This window comes from Mobula birostris, chromosome 9 (assembly GCF_030028105.1).
Source record: "Mobula birostris isolate sMobBir1 chromosome 9, sMobBir1.hap1, whole genome shotgun sequence".
Lineage (NCBI taxonomy): Eukaryota > Metazoa > Chordata > Chondrichthyes > Myliobatiformes > Myliobatidae > Mobula > Mobula birostris.
Window position 1 is genome coordinate 118,325,069 of NC_092378.1, and position 16,280 is coordinate 118,341,348.

Here is a 16,280-nt window from a genome sequence, read left to right on the forward strand (position 1 = left end):
ACCAATCCACCACCATCAGTATCACTGTGGCACCATCGGAAGGTGGCAAGTGCATGATGAAATCCATGGCAAAGTTGGCCCATGGTGATGTAGGGCCAATGGGCCAGCATGGGCAGCAGGAGCACAGAGGACCTCTGGTTGGAGGAATTGGATAGGCACATTGAGGGCAGGCAGTGATGAACTGATGTATATTTACAATCATGGTGGGCCATCAGAATGGGCGTTGAAGAAAATCCAGAGTCCATTGTGCACCTGTATGGCTGGAGAGGGGTGAGGAGTGTGCTCACTGGAGTGAGCACATGGTCACCAGCACCCACTTGTGGCTGTCAGGGATGTTGGCCAGAGCAGGCACTGTGTAGGGTTTGGCACATCCAGTTCCTGAGTCCCAGATGATCAGGGCGAGAATCTTGGGATAAGGAATGATGGATTGCAGGTCAATGTCAGCTGGGTTTAATTGTCATGCGAGAGTTTCCACCTTAGTGTTCCTGGAGCTGGGTCAGTAGGAGATGCTGAAGTTGAATTGCTCGAAGAAGAGGGCTGAGCAAGCCTGACAACGGTTAAATTGGTGGGTGTGTTATATGGATATGAGGTTCTGGTGGTCCGTCCAGATCAGAAAGGGCTTGGTGTTTCCCATTAGCCAATGCCCCCATTCTTCCATGGCTCATTTATTGGTGAGTAGCTCCCAGTCTCCTACTCTGTGACAGCACTGTGTAGAGTTGAACTTGCGTGAGAAGGCGGCAGAAGAGTGCGTGTCTCTGTCTGGTCCACACTAGGCGAGGATAACTCCAGTGTCCACGTCAGATGTGTCCAGCTTTTCAAAAAAGGTCTAGAAGAATTTGGATGGCAGAGAATGGGAGCGGTGTTGAAGCGTCTCTTGAGCTCCTGGACAGTGTTGTCCGCAGCAGCAGACCAGGTATCCCTGAGGTAGGTGATCTGCTGAGGGAAGTGTGAGGAGTGATGATTAGGCTGTGGTTTCAAATGAAATGGCACTAGAGGTTGAAGAAGCCCAAGAAGGTTTGTAGCCATTTGAGGGAGTGCAGGTTGGGGCCATTCAAGGTGAAAGGGCTAAACCCAGGAAGCAAATGACTGGGGTGTAGAACTGGCATCTCGCCAACTCACAGTAGGATTGGTTTTCAAAGAGACACTGAAGGATTGAACAAGTATTGGGGGTCCTTGGAGAAGATGAAGATATCACTGAGGTAGATGAAGACATACCTCTGCAGCACATCTCAGAGGATCTTGTCCATAAAGACTTGGAAAACGGCTGGAATGTTGGAAAACTCAAAACCCAAGTATTCATAGTGGCCTGTGGGTGTGTAACCCTTAGGTTTGGCCGACGGCATTAGTTGAGGGGAGACAGTCTCTGGCCCAGCCAAACGTGTTAAATCTGAGGTGCAAGACGTCTTGTTTGGGTGGATACTAGGTGATCTGTTCTCCCATTACAAATCAGTAATACGAAACAACAGAAAGTACACCATATGTAATTAAACAATTTAGCTCTTTAATTCTTAATTTGACTAAAGGGTTAGTAAAAAAAACAAAAAGAAAAGGGCCCATTTTAATGAATCAGTCTAAATGTGCACATTGGAGCTCAGTGTATCCCTTCTGTTGATTCTCCATCGATTTCCCTGGGCTTCGTTAACTTCCGGCCTCACTCCAAGTCCACTCCGTCCTGCTATCTGTGATCTCTCCTTTCTGGTGCCTTTTCTCTTCATCTCTCGCTGAACAAAAATAAACCTAGATCACCTTGTTCTCAGGCACACAAGAAAAAGACAGTGCACATTCCAAAGCCCCCATTATCTCTAGCCATAACCCAAACACAGCTGCTACAGAAAAAATATTAGATTAGCAGTGCTTCTACAGAAAAACCATTACATTAGTAGTGAAACCTTTCCCAGGGCGTTACAGGTGTTATGAACACCATCTTCCACTCTTCTCCCTGGCGACTGTAGATCAGGTTGTATGCAGTCCACAGATCCAGTTTGGTGAAGATCTGGGCCCCGTGGAGTGCTTCAGATGCACTATTCATCAAGGGGAGAGGATAGCGTTTCTTAATGGTAATATTGTTGAGTCCACAGTAGTCAATGCAGGGACTAAGACGCCAGCTGGGGATTAGGATGGTTGAATGAAGTCATGCTTTAGTGCTTTGGTGATGTAGTCGTTCATGGCTTGGGTCTCAGGAGGGGAGAGGGAGAACAGAAAACCTCATGGAGGAGTGGTTCCCAGAAGGAAGTTGATCACACAGTCGTGTAGTCTGTGAGGTGGCAGAATGCTGGCCTCCCTTTTGCTGGTTTTCCTGTGGTTAAGTGTTTCTTCCATCTCCATGGATTTACAGGATGAGGCCAACTGAGGTTGCAGGCAGGTAGGTTCCCAGCTCAGCGGTGAACCAGGTGACCAAGCGAAGTGAAGGTTGTGAGTGGAGAACCAGGAGTAACCCAAGATGAGGGGAGTGTTGGGTGAGTTGATCAGGAGGAATTGAATGGAATTGTGGTGCTCTGTGATGCTCATGGGCACGGCCTGTGTTCATGTTCTGACCATCCCAGACCCCAAGGGACATCCTTCTGTGGTGGTGATGCAGAAGGGGTGGAGAGATAGGCTCGGTAGGGAGTCGAGTCCAAGCTGCACACACAAAGTGTCCCGTCTAAAAAGTTGCCTGCTGCGCCAGAATCCACCAGAGCCCCCGGTGTGCACACAACCATCGAAGTGTGGAGGAGGATAGAGAGAGAGAGTTGGGCTACGGTTCTGGAACAAGAGACTGGAGAGCGCTTACCAGATAGAATGCCCCTTATCTCTACCTGATGGTGCCAGTTTCCTGGATGCAGTGGGCATTTGTTGCATGGGTGATCAGCGGCTCCTCAGTGAGTGTTATTTCTGCATTGACGCTCATGCTCGTAGTGGGGCGGGGGGGGGGGGTCCGCTGGGCCCTGCAGCCTGGAATGGTTCTGAGAACAGAAGTAGGCTGATGATCTGGAGGATCAGATACTTGCTAGTTCAGACGGCCAGAGTGATGAGTCTCCCAGGTAGAGAGCTCATCTTTCAAGTGCTCCGCAGGGCCGTGGTGTTAATGGAGCAGCAGTACTTCCATGTTCCAGCCGCTCTCCACCACGAGGGTCTTGAGTTCCACTGTAAAGTCCAGCACCGTGCGTGAGCCTCAATGCAGACAAAGTATCCAAACCACTGCCCCTCTTCCACTTCCTGGATGGTTGAAAACCATCTCAGTTGCAAAATCTTCATATCAGTCGCCAGTGGGGGTTTTGTTGACCCATTTAACAACAGCCCAGGTCAGAACTTGCCCAGTCAAGACAGGGATAATGAAGGCAATCTTGGCTTGGTCCGTAACATACAGGGAAGGCTGGAGCTCGATGTGTAAGGCACACTGGGGCAGAAGTTGTGGCATTAAGTTGGGGATCCGTCAAAGTGTTTGGGCACCAAAATATGGGGCTGTTGTGGAAGGAGGATGAATGGCATGGGGTTGCTATAATGAAGTGGAGAGTTGGTTGAGAGTGCCAAGCAGATGGTCGGTGGTTTTCTGCTCCTTCTGGATCATGTGCTCTAGTTGGCAGACAACTTCCCTTTAAGCAAGCAAACTCCGTGGGGTCAATTGCTGGTTCACCCACTGTGTCACGAAATGTAGAGGAGGCTTGATGCAGAGCAGTGGCGATGATTCAGTGGTCTGCGATGACTTTAATAATAAGTAGCAAAATAGCAAGCTACAAGGGGTGACAAAACAAGTGAGCACCGATAAACTCACAGGCAACAAGTAACTGAAGGCTAGAAGCAATTGGTTGTGGCTGGCTGGTTCAAATAAATGAACAAGAATTGTGGATCAGAGCAGGATTTAAACAGGCTGCAGATGATAAGTTGGAGGTAGGTGGCAGGTGATTCCTGTTAGCTGGGTGGAGACTGGCAAGGCCCTGCCTGTCCAAGCCTGACAGAAATTAAATTTAAGTAAGTAAATAATCTGGTTTAAAAACAAAACACAATAATGGTGATTATGAACATTGCTGATTGTTGTGCAAATTCTAATACACCTCACAATAGCTCACTGAAATTTTGTTCCCACCATCACTGCTGCATCATGGCAGTACCAAGTACTTCCTACAAAATGCTCAACTACCAATGACCTCTGTCACCCAGGGGGACAAGGACAACAGGTGTGTGGGAATATCACTATCTGCACACTCCCTATCTGAAACATTCATAATTTGGAAATATATAACTCTTCATTCATCCTTGCTAGGCGTAAATCCTGGAACCTCCAGAGTTCCGCCCGATAAGACCCCAGGAGTATGTTCATCAGAAAGACCACAGCCGTTCATGATATGTTACCACCACCTCCTACTCAAGGGCAGTAGGGGATGGGGAAGAATTGTTGACCTCACCAGTGATGCCTACATCCCTCAAATGAAAAATTCTTTTGTGTGGACTTGATTTTTTATTTGCGGCCAAACAAGGTGCTGTTTTCCACGTGGAGCAACTTGTTGGTTGGTAAAAGCTGTAATTAATATGAATTTGCTTGGCAGCTACTTAGGTTCCGGAAATGGTAATTTCATTCAGGACTAAGCGGTCCATTCGACTAGCCTTGAATATTCATTCCCCTCCACCAGCAGGGTACTGTAGATCCAGCGAGGAATATTTACTAGATGCACTGCAAGTAAGGTTTCTTCCTTAGAGACCTCTCATACTTGGAAAGTCAATGGCAGCATGGCATCCAATTTTCCCTCTAGCCATGTACAGTCCAAATTCTGGAACCACTTTCACCTCATACATTCAAAGAAGACTTATCATTACTATCTTGAGCAAATAGAATAGGATGTCCTGATCCCTTTACATTGCTCTTAGCATGTGCTAATGGCTTGGCATACCAGGATGTGATTTAAGATCATGTTCAAAGTTTTTTTTACGTTAATCTGGAAAAGGAATTCACATCAAACTCAGCAACTCCCCAAAATGTAGGTTTCCATTGTCAGTCCTTAGACGTGTTCATTGTTATTTTACTGTCCATCTTCTGTAAGGTGTTGGAAACTACTAGTCCAAATTAAGAAGCCTAGCTTGCTACATAGAAACTAGGAAGAGTTGACTATTCTGCTGTTCAAGCCTGGTTCATAAGTCATTGCAGTTTTAGCTGATCATTATCTCAAAATTATCTTCATGATACCTTTTGCATCCTGAAATGTATCAGTTTAAAACAGCGATTTGCCTCTGCAATAAACTCCAATGGGTTACCATCCTCTGAGTGAAGATACATAGAAATTGCTGGTGAATTCAGCAGGCCAGGCAGCATCTATAGAAAGAGGTACAGTCAATGTTTCAGGCCGAGACCCTTCGTCAGGACTAACTGAAAGAAGAGATAGTAAGAGATTTGAAAGTGGGAGGGGGAGGGGGAGATCTGAAATGATAGGAAAAGACAGGAGGGGGAAGGGATGGAGCTAAGAGCTGGAAAGTTGATTGGCAAAAGGGATATGAAAGGATCATGGGATGGACGGGAGGCCTAGGGAGAAAGAAAGGGGGAGGGGGGAAGCCCAGAGGATGGGCAAGGAGTATAGTGAGAGGGACAGAGGGAGAAAAAGGAGAGAGAGAGAAAAAAAATATAATAATAAAAGTGGGCTCCGTCTTCGAGCCTACTTCTTCGGCAAGGACTCTCCCACCCCCACTGGCGACACCTTCTCCCGTCTTCAACCCTCCTCCACTTCATGGACACCCCACTCTGGTCTTCTGCCTGCTCTGGATCTTTTTATTGCTAACTACGGGACATCAACTGTCTGGACTTCACCACACCTTGTTCCCATTTGAACCTCACTCCTTCGGAATGCTCTGCTCTCCACTCCCTCTGCACTAATCCTAACCTTACTATAAAACCCGCCGATAAAGGGGGTACCGTTGTAGTCTGGCGTACTGACCTCTACCTTGCCGAGGGACAGCGACAACTCACAGATACCTCCTCTTATTTACCCCTCGACCATGACCCCACTAAGGAGCACCAGGCCATTGTCTCCCACACCATCACTGACTTTATCCGCTCAGGGGATCTCCCATCCACTGCTACCAACCTTATAGTTCCCACACCCTGCACTTCCCATTTCTACCTCCTACCCAAGATCCACAAGCCTGCCTGTCCAGGTAGACCCATTGTCTCAGCTTGCTCCTGCCCCACCGAACTCATTTCTGTATACCTTGACACTGTTTTATCCCCCCTCGTTCAATCCCTTCCTACCTACGTTTGTGACACTTCTCACGCTCTGAATCTTTTTGATGAATTTATGTTCCCTGGTCCCCACCGCTTTATTTTCACCATGGATGTCCAGTCCCTATATACCTCCATCCCCCACCAGGAAGGTCTCAAAGCTCTCGCTTCTTTTTGGATTCCAGACCTAACCAGTTCCCCTCTACCACCACTCTGCGCCATCTAGCAGAATTAGACCTTACTCTTAAAAATTTCTGCTTTGGCTCTTCCCACTTCCTTCAAACTAAAGGTGTAGCCATGGGCACCCATCTGGGTCCCAGCTATGCCTGCCTTTTTGTTGGCTTTGTGGAACAATCCACGTTCCAAGCCTATACTGGTATCTGTTCCCCACTTTTCCTACGCTACATCGACGACTGCATTGGCGCTGCTTCCTGCATGCATGCTGAGCTTGTTGACTTCATTAACTTTGCCTCCAACTTTCACCCTGCCCTCAAGTTTACCTGGTTCATTTCTGACACCTCCCTCCCCTTTCTTGATCTTTCTGTCTCTGTCTCTGGAGACAGCTTATCTACTGATGTCTACTATAAGCCTACGGACTCTCACAGCTGCCTGGACTATTCCTCTTCTCACCCTGTCTCTTGCAAAAATGTCATCCCCTTCTCGCAATTCCTTCGTCTCCGCCACATCTACTTTCAGGATGAGGCTTTTCATTCCAGGACGAAGGAGATGTCCTCCTGTTTTAAAGAAAGGGGCTTCCCTTCCTCCACCATCAACTCTGCTCTCAAACGCATCTCTGCCATTTCACGCACATCTGCTCTCACCCCATCCTCCCGCCACTCCACTAGGAATAGGGTTCCCCTTGTCCTCACCTACCACCCCACCAGCCTCCGGGTCCAACATATAACTCTCCGTAACTTTCGCCACCTCCAATGGGATCCCACCACTAAGCACATCTTTCCCTCGCCCCCCGCTTTCCACAGGGATCGCTCCCTACACGACTCCCTTGTCCATTTGTCCCCCCCATCCCTTCCCACCGATCTCCCTCCCGGCACTTATCCTTGTAAGCAGAACAAGTGCTACACATGCCCTTATACTTCCTCCCTCATCACCATTCAGGGCCCCAGACAGTCCTTCCAGGTGAGGCGACACTTCACCTGTGAGTCGGCTGGGGTGATATACTGCGTCTGGTGCTCCCGATGCAGCCTTCTATATATTGGCGAGACCCGACGCAGGCTGGGAGACCGTTTCGCTGAACACCTACACTCTGTCTGCCAGAGAAAGCAGGATCTCCCAATGGCCACACATTTTAATTCCACGTCCCATTCCCATTAAGATATGTCTATCCACGGTCTCCTCTACTGTCAAGATGAAACCACACTCAGGTTGGAGAAACAACACCTTATATTCCGTCTGGGTAGCCTCCAACCTGATGGCATGAACATTGACTTCTGTAACTTCCGTTAATGCCCCACCTCCCCTTCGTACCCCAGCCATTATTTATTTATTTATTTATTTTTATTGTTTTTCTCTCTCTCCTTTTTCTCCCTCTGTCCCTCTCACTATACTCCTTGCCCATCCTCTGGGCTTCCCCCCTCCCCCTTTCTTTCTCCCTAGGCCTCCTGTCCCATGATCCTCTCATATCCCTTTTGCCAATCAACTGTCCAGCTCTTGGCTCCATCCCTCCCCCTCCTGTCTTCTCCTATCATTTCAGATCTACCCCTCCCCCTCCCACTTTCAAATCTCCTACTATCTCTTCTTTCAGTTAGTCCTGACGAAGGCTCTCGGCCCGAAACATCGACTGTACCTCTTCTTACAGATGCCGCCTAGCCTGCTGCGTTCACCAGCAATTTTTATGTGTATTGCTTGAACTTCCAGCATCTGCAGATTTGCTCATCTCTGAGTGAAGATGTTTCTTTTCATCTCTGTCCAAAATGACTTGTTGCCTGAGACTGTGACGTCTTATTCTGGACTCCACAACCAGGGAAAACATCCTTCCTAAATCTAGTCAGTCTAGTCCTATAAGATTTTAGCAGGTTTCAGTTAGATCCCCTATTCTTGGCAATATAAAGCTAATTAACCCAATCTCTTTTCAATGTCAGAAGAAATCAGTCTGGTGAACTTTGTTCCCTCCCTCTATGGCAAGTATATCCATGCCCAGGTAAGAAAGCCACAACTGTAGGCAATACTCTAAGAGGGATCTCACATTTCACCTTGTTACTGTAGCACCTGTAAATTTTCTTGCTAAGGGGGCCAACATACCATTTACCACCCTAACTGCTTGTTGCTCCTGCAAATTAGAAGTGTACAGTGCTAAGACAATATTCTTCTCACTTTCTCCTCAGACACAAGCAATTCTATATTAAACAATGGTACAAGAACACCAAGTAGTTTGTCACATAGTCACTTCAGCCATTTCCTGACTAGTATGCCATACTGTCCCACACTGACTTACTGCTAACACCTCTTCACCAGCAATAGGAACATCTCCCAGTTTAATTCAAGGTATTCAAATAAATTGACAGGATAAAGCTTGTTGGTTCCAATATGCAACAGTTCAATGTTGATGACTTGCGTTGAAAGGACACAGGCTGCTCTATACCAATATCTCATAGAATTAAATACTTAATGTATTTGCCCTTGTGTCCTCTGGTTTATTTGTCACTGCCAATTTAACATACAGAGTAAACTCTTGGTTTCTCACTTTTACTAAATAAGTTACAAGCATTCTTATTTGTTTTTATCATGAACCATCTCAATTCAATCATACAAGTCACTGTGTTTCAGTTCACATCTATATGTTACCAAGACTTCTGGAATCCTATTCCAGTATTTCTATTTTAACATACTGGGGAATAGTAATTCAAATTAACAGCCAGAAAACGTTACTAAATAAAAGCTAAACTTCCAGTCCTGAGACAATGTTTCTCTCTGCGACCTCTCCACAGAAGCTTAGACTCTAGCAATTCCCAACTAAACATTGTTGCACAATAGAGAGAGTAATTTATCACATGGGGCAAATGGTATCAACCAATATTATGTTCAATAAGGGTACTCTCTTCATGAGAATATTGAATGTTTAATATTATTTGGAAGGCAAGATACTTGAGTTCAGGATGTACCTAACTGTTAAACACTGCGGCCAGAATGATGAAGTACTGGTAAAATAAGAAAATCAATGCAAATTCATTTACTTGTACTCTTGGCGAATTGTTAAGGCAGGACTGAGGTATAATTGGAAAATTAAAATGGTATAGTTATAGCGTGCTCCAATGCATGTCCGCCGGGAGTATGGCCTCTCTGAGATCTGCACGCAGCATTGAAACAGCTTAGGAAGTACAAAAGCTTGATGCCTCTCAGTGTCTAAGCAATTTGGATGCAGATGATGGCAAGGTCCCCACTAAAATCTGAATCTCAACTCCTGTTCAGATGCCTAGATGTGTGTTTCTGTAAGCCTTAATTCCTTGAAGGAACTGGTAGGGGCACCTTGTATGGTTATTGTTCCATTTGAATATGCAGTTGTGTAATTACCCTCAATTAAATGACACAAATCCTACTTGTAAGGTTTCTGAATCAGGTTGGATGTATTCATGGAGGATTCATTACATAACCTCTTGTCTGCTCATGTCTTGCCTTATGCGTGCCAAGGAAATAGCATTAAAACCATGCAATTTGTTTAATGTTTCAGTGAATTTTCCCCTCGATCAACCTGGGAGGTTGGTTGCTGACGACTCTGTGCAGTCCTAGTGAGCTGCAGTGCAAATTTCCCAGAATATTTTGATTACATGTTGAGCTGGGTTGGTGACAAACATGCAGATGATCTGTATGTTTCTTTACTTAGTCAAGGCCCATAAACTAACAAACCAGCATTAGACCTAAAGGCTTCATCAGAGATTGCTTCACAGTCTGCACTCAATTGCTGCCAAACATGGCTTTGAGCTGGGAAACTTAAAACAGACTTATAACCAGCACCCTTTCGCTTTTTAATATTTTCACAAATATGCAGAGTAGGTTATGAGAAGCTGGAGGTGGAGTATTTTTCACCTGGTCCTTAAACAGATTAGCTCCATTTAAAATGCTCATTATTTCCACTGATACTTTAAAAGGCAAACAGAAAGGGCATGCTGTTAACAGAAACAAAATGTTTTATTCCTCTCCCCAGCCTGAGTTACAATCAGTTTCTGCTGTGAGGGATTTCCACACCTCTGATGCAGGAGTCAAAAGTCAAGCAAGGCAATAAAATGTTGCAACTTGAATATTTATTATTTGCAATTTAAACACAATATGTTGAGCTGAAAGTGTAGGTTCTCATCCAGATGCTAAAAGTGATTAAATTCCAGAAGAATGAAATTACCAAGCCATTTCCCTTGAGAAGTTAGGATGGTTTCTCCTCAGTGCTCCCTTGCTGAGAATTAATTTGCTTCTTTTCCAAACATGCTGTTTCTCTGTGTTTTAGTTATCTGGTTGTGTGCCTGGTTGCTACCATATTCAGGCATTTTCCAGTTCTGATAGTTCTTCGTCTTAGTCTGCCTTTTATTTCTGTAGCAGTCAGCTACATGTCCTGCCCTGTTGGTCTATTGAAAGCTTCAATTCGTTATGCAGAGTGTGTGTTCCCTGTAAACATCTTAGTCAGTAGGCAGTGACTATTATGCTCTTCTATTAGACTGACTTCTGTGTTCTTCACTTCAGTTTGAAACATGTAGCACTCCCTGAAAATAAAAATTCTTCATCAAAAAGCAAGTACAAGAAGGTCACTTAAAAAGTCTCAAATGTGCAGATTTAGCGGGAGAGGTTGTGTTGTCAAGCTGCTACAGCTGCCATGGATAAATATTTTGAGAAAGTTGTTTAGGAAACTTATTCCAGGAATTTACATTGGTTAGTTTTTAAACCCAGGTTCATGCGAGTGTTACTTCTCATGTAATTATGTGGATTTAATTGTAATGGAATGTCCAGCCCCATGAGTTTGTGGAAATATTTTACCCTTTATGTTTTAAGTATTCAATTAAAACAAAAAGGAATTATTGCCCTCACTGAGTGGTTAGGTGAATCGATCACTTGACCAGAACCCCATTCATCTCCATAAATATTCACTTCCTCTGCCTTCAGAGCATCATGCTTTCAGTACCACTTACAAGCTCCACCATGGACCCTCACCAAGGCATATTCTAAATCCTAACTTCATCACCTCCAAAGGCATTCGATACCTCCACCTTCAAGATCCTAGCCAAATCACGTTCCATCCTCACTTGAATAGGCTAAAATGAATTTAAGCATGACCTTTTTAAATTGGGGATCAGGTTCTTAAATGTGGAAGTTACATCAAGGCAAGGGTTAACATCATGTCCAGATTTCAGATGTAGTGCAGACAGCCCAGGTGAGAAAGATATTTGAAAAGTATACCTTCCCTTTACTGCAGCAGGTTACTGGAGTTACTTGGCTTACCAAGATGAGATAAGGGTGTTATGGAAGGATGCAAGGGGCACACACACCAATTAAGGGGCATTTAAGGTATCATTAGTGGTTAGCTTGTAGTTTCTACTAACTCTTAACACTTGTATTGTGAATGGCAATTGGTCTTGCAAATAAAGAATTTGGATATACATAGTTTACCAAATGGTTATTTAACATATTATTCTGTATAAAAATGTCATTTTTGTGTTCAGAGCAGTAAAATAAAGTGTGACTGAGGAACAACTGCGAGTTTTCAGACCCAGGTTAATTGGCGACAACAGTTACATGGAGTTCCACTGAGGTGGCTAATCCTTGACTTCATTACAGAGGAGAAAGAAATTCAGCTCCGGTAGCTGATCAGTCCTAAATCCCAGGGAGACTATACCAAGCATAGTGAAATAAAATGGAACCTGAATGGAATCAGATTTCAGTGCAGCACTCTGGGATCAGGAAATTATTGGTGTTAAATAATGTTTGAACTGTGGAGCTTGTAATATTGTCTGTTGTTATACATTAACACGCTAGAAAGCTCTGATAACAACTGATATACATACCATCTTGCCATTAGCCTGCTCCTCATAGTAAATGAGAGAATATGCATCTTGGTGCTCATTTAAAAGCAATATTTGTTTGAAGGGAAACAGTCATATGATGTTAAGGAGTAGGGAAATGGCTCTAACTGGCATATGGCACAAATATGTGATTTCTGAGGTAAACTTTCATGCCTCAAGTTATTATTTTCTTTACAGGTTTATGAATAACAGAGTGCCTGCCAATCAGAGATACGAACCCACAGAGTATGAACATGCAGCAAACTGTGCCACTCATGCAGTGAGTATAGTGCTAAACATAGTTAACTTTCTGTCATATTAATTATTAAAACAGTAATATGATTGGTTAAAAGTATATTCACATGGTTTGTACTAACAGCAAAAATGTTCCTTGAAGGGTGATATAAATGTTGAAAATAAACAGTCAATGTCTTGGGCCGAGACCCTTCATCAGGACTCCTGAAGGGTCTTGACCCGAAACATTGAATCTTTATTCCTTTCCATAAATGCTGTCTGATCTGCTGAGTTCCTCCTACATTTTGTATGCATTACTTTGGATTTCCAGCATCTGCAGAATCTCTTTTGTTTATGTCACACTACATTTCTGGTTTCAGAAATTGAGCGAGTACATTCTTTCAGAGGAAATGTTAGACTAATTTACCATCACGTAATCCAAGGATGAATGTAATTTAAATTTCTTACCAATGTGGTTGTATGGCAGTCATTGTCAACTTAACCACATTGATTTCATTGGCCACTTTGTTATTAGGAATGTCATAAGGGTTTATTTTCAGCTCAGATGTAACTTGTGCCACTCTTACTGTGCTGAAAAATAGAACTGTCATTATTGTTGGCCTGGCCAGTATTTGTCTCATATTCAGAATATCAGTGAAGAAAAAACCCTCCAAGCTATCTTTCCATCATCCCATTGCTCGTTGCGAGGCTTAAGCTGCTGTATTTTCCATACTACAGTTCGATTACCCTGCGAAGACTTTAAAATGACGTTAGTTGGACCTCAGGTCACATAGTCGGAGAGGCAAGGTTGATGGAGTGTCAGGAGGAAGAAAGAAATGTTGAGGAAAGGAGTCAAGGAAAAGAAGTTCAGAGTATATTTATTATCAAAGTATGTGTACATTACACAACCTTGAGATTTGTCTCCTTGCAGGCAGCCACAAAACAAAGAAACCTCAAAAGAACCCATTAAAAAAAAAGACCATCAAACACCCAATGCACAGAGAGAGAGAAAAAACAAATTGTGTAAATGATAAAAGTAAGCAAATATTGAATTGAATTGGCCTTATTACTTATATCCTTCATATACATGAGAAGTAAAAATCTTTACATTATGTCTCTGTCTAAATGTGCAATGTGCAATTTATAGTAATTTATAATAAATAGTATGTACAACAGGACAGTCAATGTAACATTAAGATACAATTGTATCAGTATGAATTAATCAGTCTGATGTCCTGGTGGAAGAAGCTGTCCCAAAGCCTGTTGGTCCTGGCTTTTATGTTGCGGTCCCGTTTCTGGATGGTAGCAGCTGGAACAGTTTGTGGTTGGGGTGACTTGGGTCCGCAATGATCCTTTGGGCCCTTATTACACACCTGTCTTTGTAAATGTCCTGAATCATGGGAAGTTCAGATCTACCGATGCACTGGGCTGTCCGCACCACTCTCTGCAGAGTCCTACGATTGAGGGAAGTACAGTTCTCATACCAGGCAATGATGTAGCCAGTCAGGATGCTCTCAATATAGAAAGTTTTTAGAATTTGGGGGGCCAGACCAAACTTCTTCAACCATCTGAGGTGAAAGAGGCTCGGTGATGTTTATGCCAAGGAACTTAAAGCTGTTAACCCCAGATCCATTGATGTCAATAGGGGTTAGTCGGTCTCCATTCCTCCTGTAGTCCACAACCAGCTCCTTTGTTTTTGCAACATTGAGGGAGAGGTTGTTTTCTTAACACCACTGTGTCAGGGTGATGAATTCTTCTCTGTAGGCTGCCTCATTATTATTTGAGATTAGGCCGATCAGTGTAGTATCATCAGCAAATTTAATTAGCAGATTGGAGCTGTAGGTGGCGTGGGTATACAGTCACAGGTATACAGAGAGTAAAGGAGGTGTCTGAGGACACAGCCCTGAGGGGCACCTGTGTTGAGGTTCAGAATGGCAGAGTAAATAGCTTCAGAACTGGAGTTCTATGAAAGACATGGAACTAGATGTCACTGCAGCTGGAGCAGGCAACAGCCATAGTTCGTCGCAAAACCGAGTAAAGTGTGTGAGGACAAAATGAGTGCAGTGGATAGAAGGGAACAGATGGATGTTGTATACTTGGATTTCCAGAAGGCGTTTGATAAGATGCCGCACAAGAGACTTATAAGTAAGATACGGATGCATGGACTCGGAGGAAGTGTGCTGGCATGGATAGTAGATTGGTTAACCAATAGAAGGCAGAGAGTTGGTATAAGTGGGTGTTTCTCCGGTTGGCAGTCAGGGTGAGTGGGGTGCCGCAGAGATCGGTGCTGGGCCCGCAGCTGTTTACCATTTACATTGATGATTTGGAAGAGGGAACTGAATGTAGCATAGCAAAATTTGCTGATGACACTAAACTGAGTGGAAAAGCAAATTGTACAGAGGATGTGGAGAGTCTGCAGAGGGATATAGATAGGTTAAGTGAGTGGGCCAAGGTCTGGCAGATGGAATACAATGTTGGTAAATACGAGATCATCCATTTTGGAAGGAATAATAGAAGAGCAGATTATTATTTAAATGGTGAAAGATTACAACATGCTGTTGTGCAGAGGGACTTGGGAGTGCTCGTGCATGAATCACAAAAAGTTGGCTTGCAGGTACGACACGTTATTAAGAAGGCAAACAGAATGTTGGGCTTCATTGCTAGAGGGATTGAATTCAAGAGCAGGGAGGTCATGCTGCCACTATACAGGGTACTGGTGAGGCCGCACCTGGAGTACTGTGTGCAGTTCTGGTCTCCATACTTGAGGAAGGATATACTGGCTTTGGAGGCAGTGCAGAGGAGGTTCACCAGGTTAATTCCTGAGATGAAGGGGTTAACCTATGAGGAGAGATTGAGTCACCTGGGACTATAGAAACATACAAAATTTTGAAAGGGATAGATAAGATAGAAGTAGGAAAGTTGTTTCCATTGGTAGGTGAGACTAGAACTAGGGGACATTGCCTCAAGATTCAGGAGAGAAGATTTAGGATGGAGATGAGGAGAAACTATTATTCCTAGAGAGTGGTGAATCTGTGGAGTTCTCTGCCCAGGGAAGCAGTAGAGGCTTCTTCACTAAATATATTTAAGAAACAGTTAGATAGGTTTTTACGTAGTAAGAGAATTAAGGGTTATGGGGAAAAGGCAGGTAGATGGAGCTGAGTTTATGGACAGATCAGCCATGATCTTACTGAATGGCGGGGCAGGCTCGATGGGCCGGATGACCTACTCCTGCTCCTATTTCTTATGTTCTTACGTAGATACGAAGCCAGGCATCACTGCAGTTCAGCGTAGGGCTGAGTAAATGTTGCAGATCAGTGAGCAAAACCAGCCCTCGCCCCGCCTCTGGTCCTGACATCCTGACCTTTTCAATCTGGCCCGGCGCTTAAATTGTCCAAGCATCGGGTCGTTCCTTGTTCTCAGACTGCTCGGGGGCCTGGATCCCGCCGGCATGATTTGGCCTATACCCCACCTTTCCAATTCAGCCCTGTGCTTAAATCGATCAGACATCGGGACTTTCCTTGCTCTCGGGAATGCCCCAGCTCTCCTTAGATCCCTACTTGCTATTAGCAGGCCTTTCCTGTGCCTCCACCACCACTTTTGCCACCGCTTGGCTCGACCACCCTTTGCTCGCCTCTCCATTGTTAGCATTAATTGTTATTAAAATATTATTAATAAGGTATATCGTAGTTCCCTTTGTTGTGTATTTTTGCCACCTGTAAGTAGTTGCTGGGCATCACTAGTGCCATCTTAAACCAGAAGGAAAGAAAAGGCAAGGTTTCAGGATAGGAGGCACAGTTGGTAAGGTTGAAACATTCTGAGAAGATCAAGATGATTTGAACTCCAGGATTGGAAGATCTTTTATC

The 16,280-nt window shown here is 44.3% G+C and overlaps 1 protein-coding gene and 1 long non-coding RNA gene across 2 annotated transcripts in view; one reads left to right on the top strand and one right to left on the bottom strand.

Annotated features, from left to right (window-relative positions):
• Nucleotides 1–16,280, top strand: part of mmd2a (monocyte to macrophage differentiation-associated 2a) — a 114,509-nt gene that overhangs the window by 54,064 nt on the left and 44,165 nt on the right. The window contains exon 3 of the mRNA XM_072268692.1: nt 12,382–12,463. Within this exon, the coding sequence (XP_072124793.1) occupies nt 12,382–12,463 (82 nt within the window). The remainder of the gene's footprint in view (nt 1–12,381; nt 12,464–16,280) is intronic.
• The window catches only part of LOC140203012 (uncharacterized), a 61,327-nt gene continuing 55,570 nt past the window's right edge, over nt 10,524–16,280 (bottom strand). The window contains exon 4 of the long non-coding RNA XR_011887262.1: nt 10,524–10,890. This is a non-coding gene — a long non-coding RNA (uncharacterized lncRNA). The remainder of the gene's footprint in view (nt 10,891–16,280) is intronic.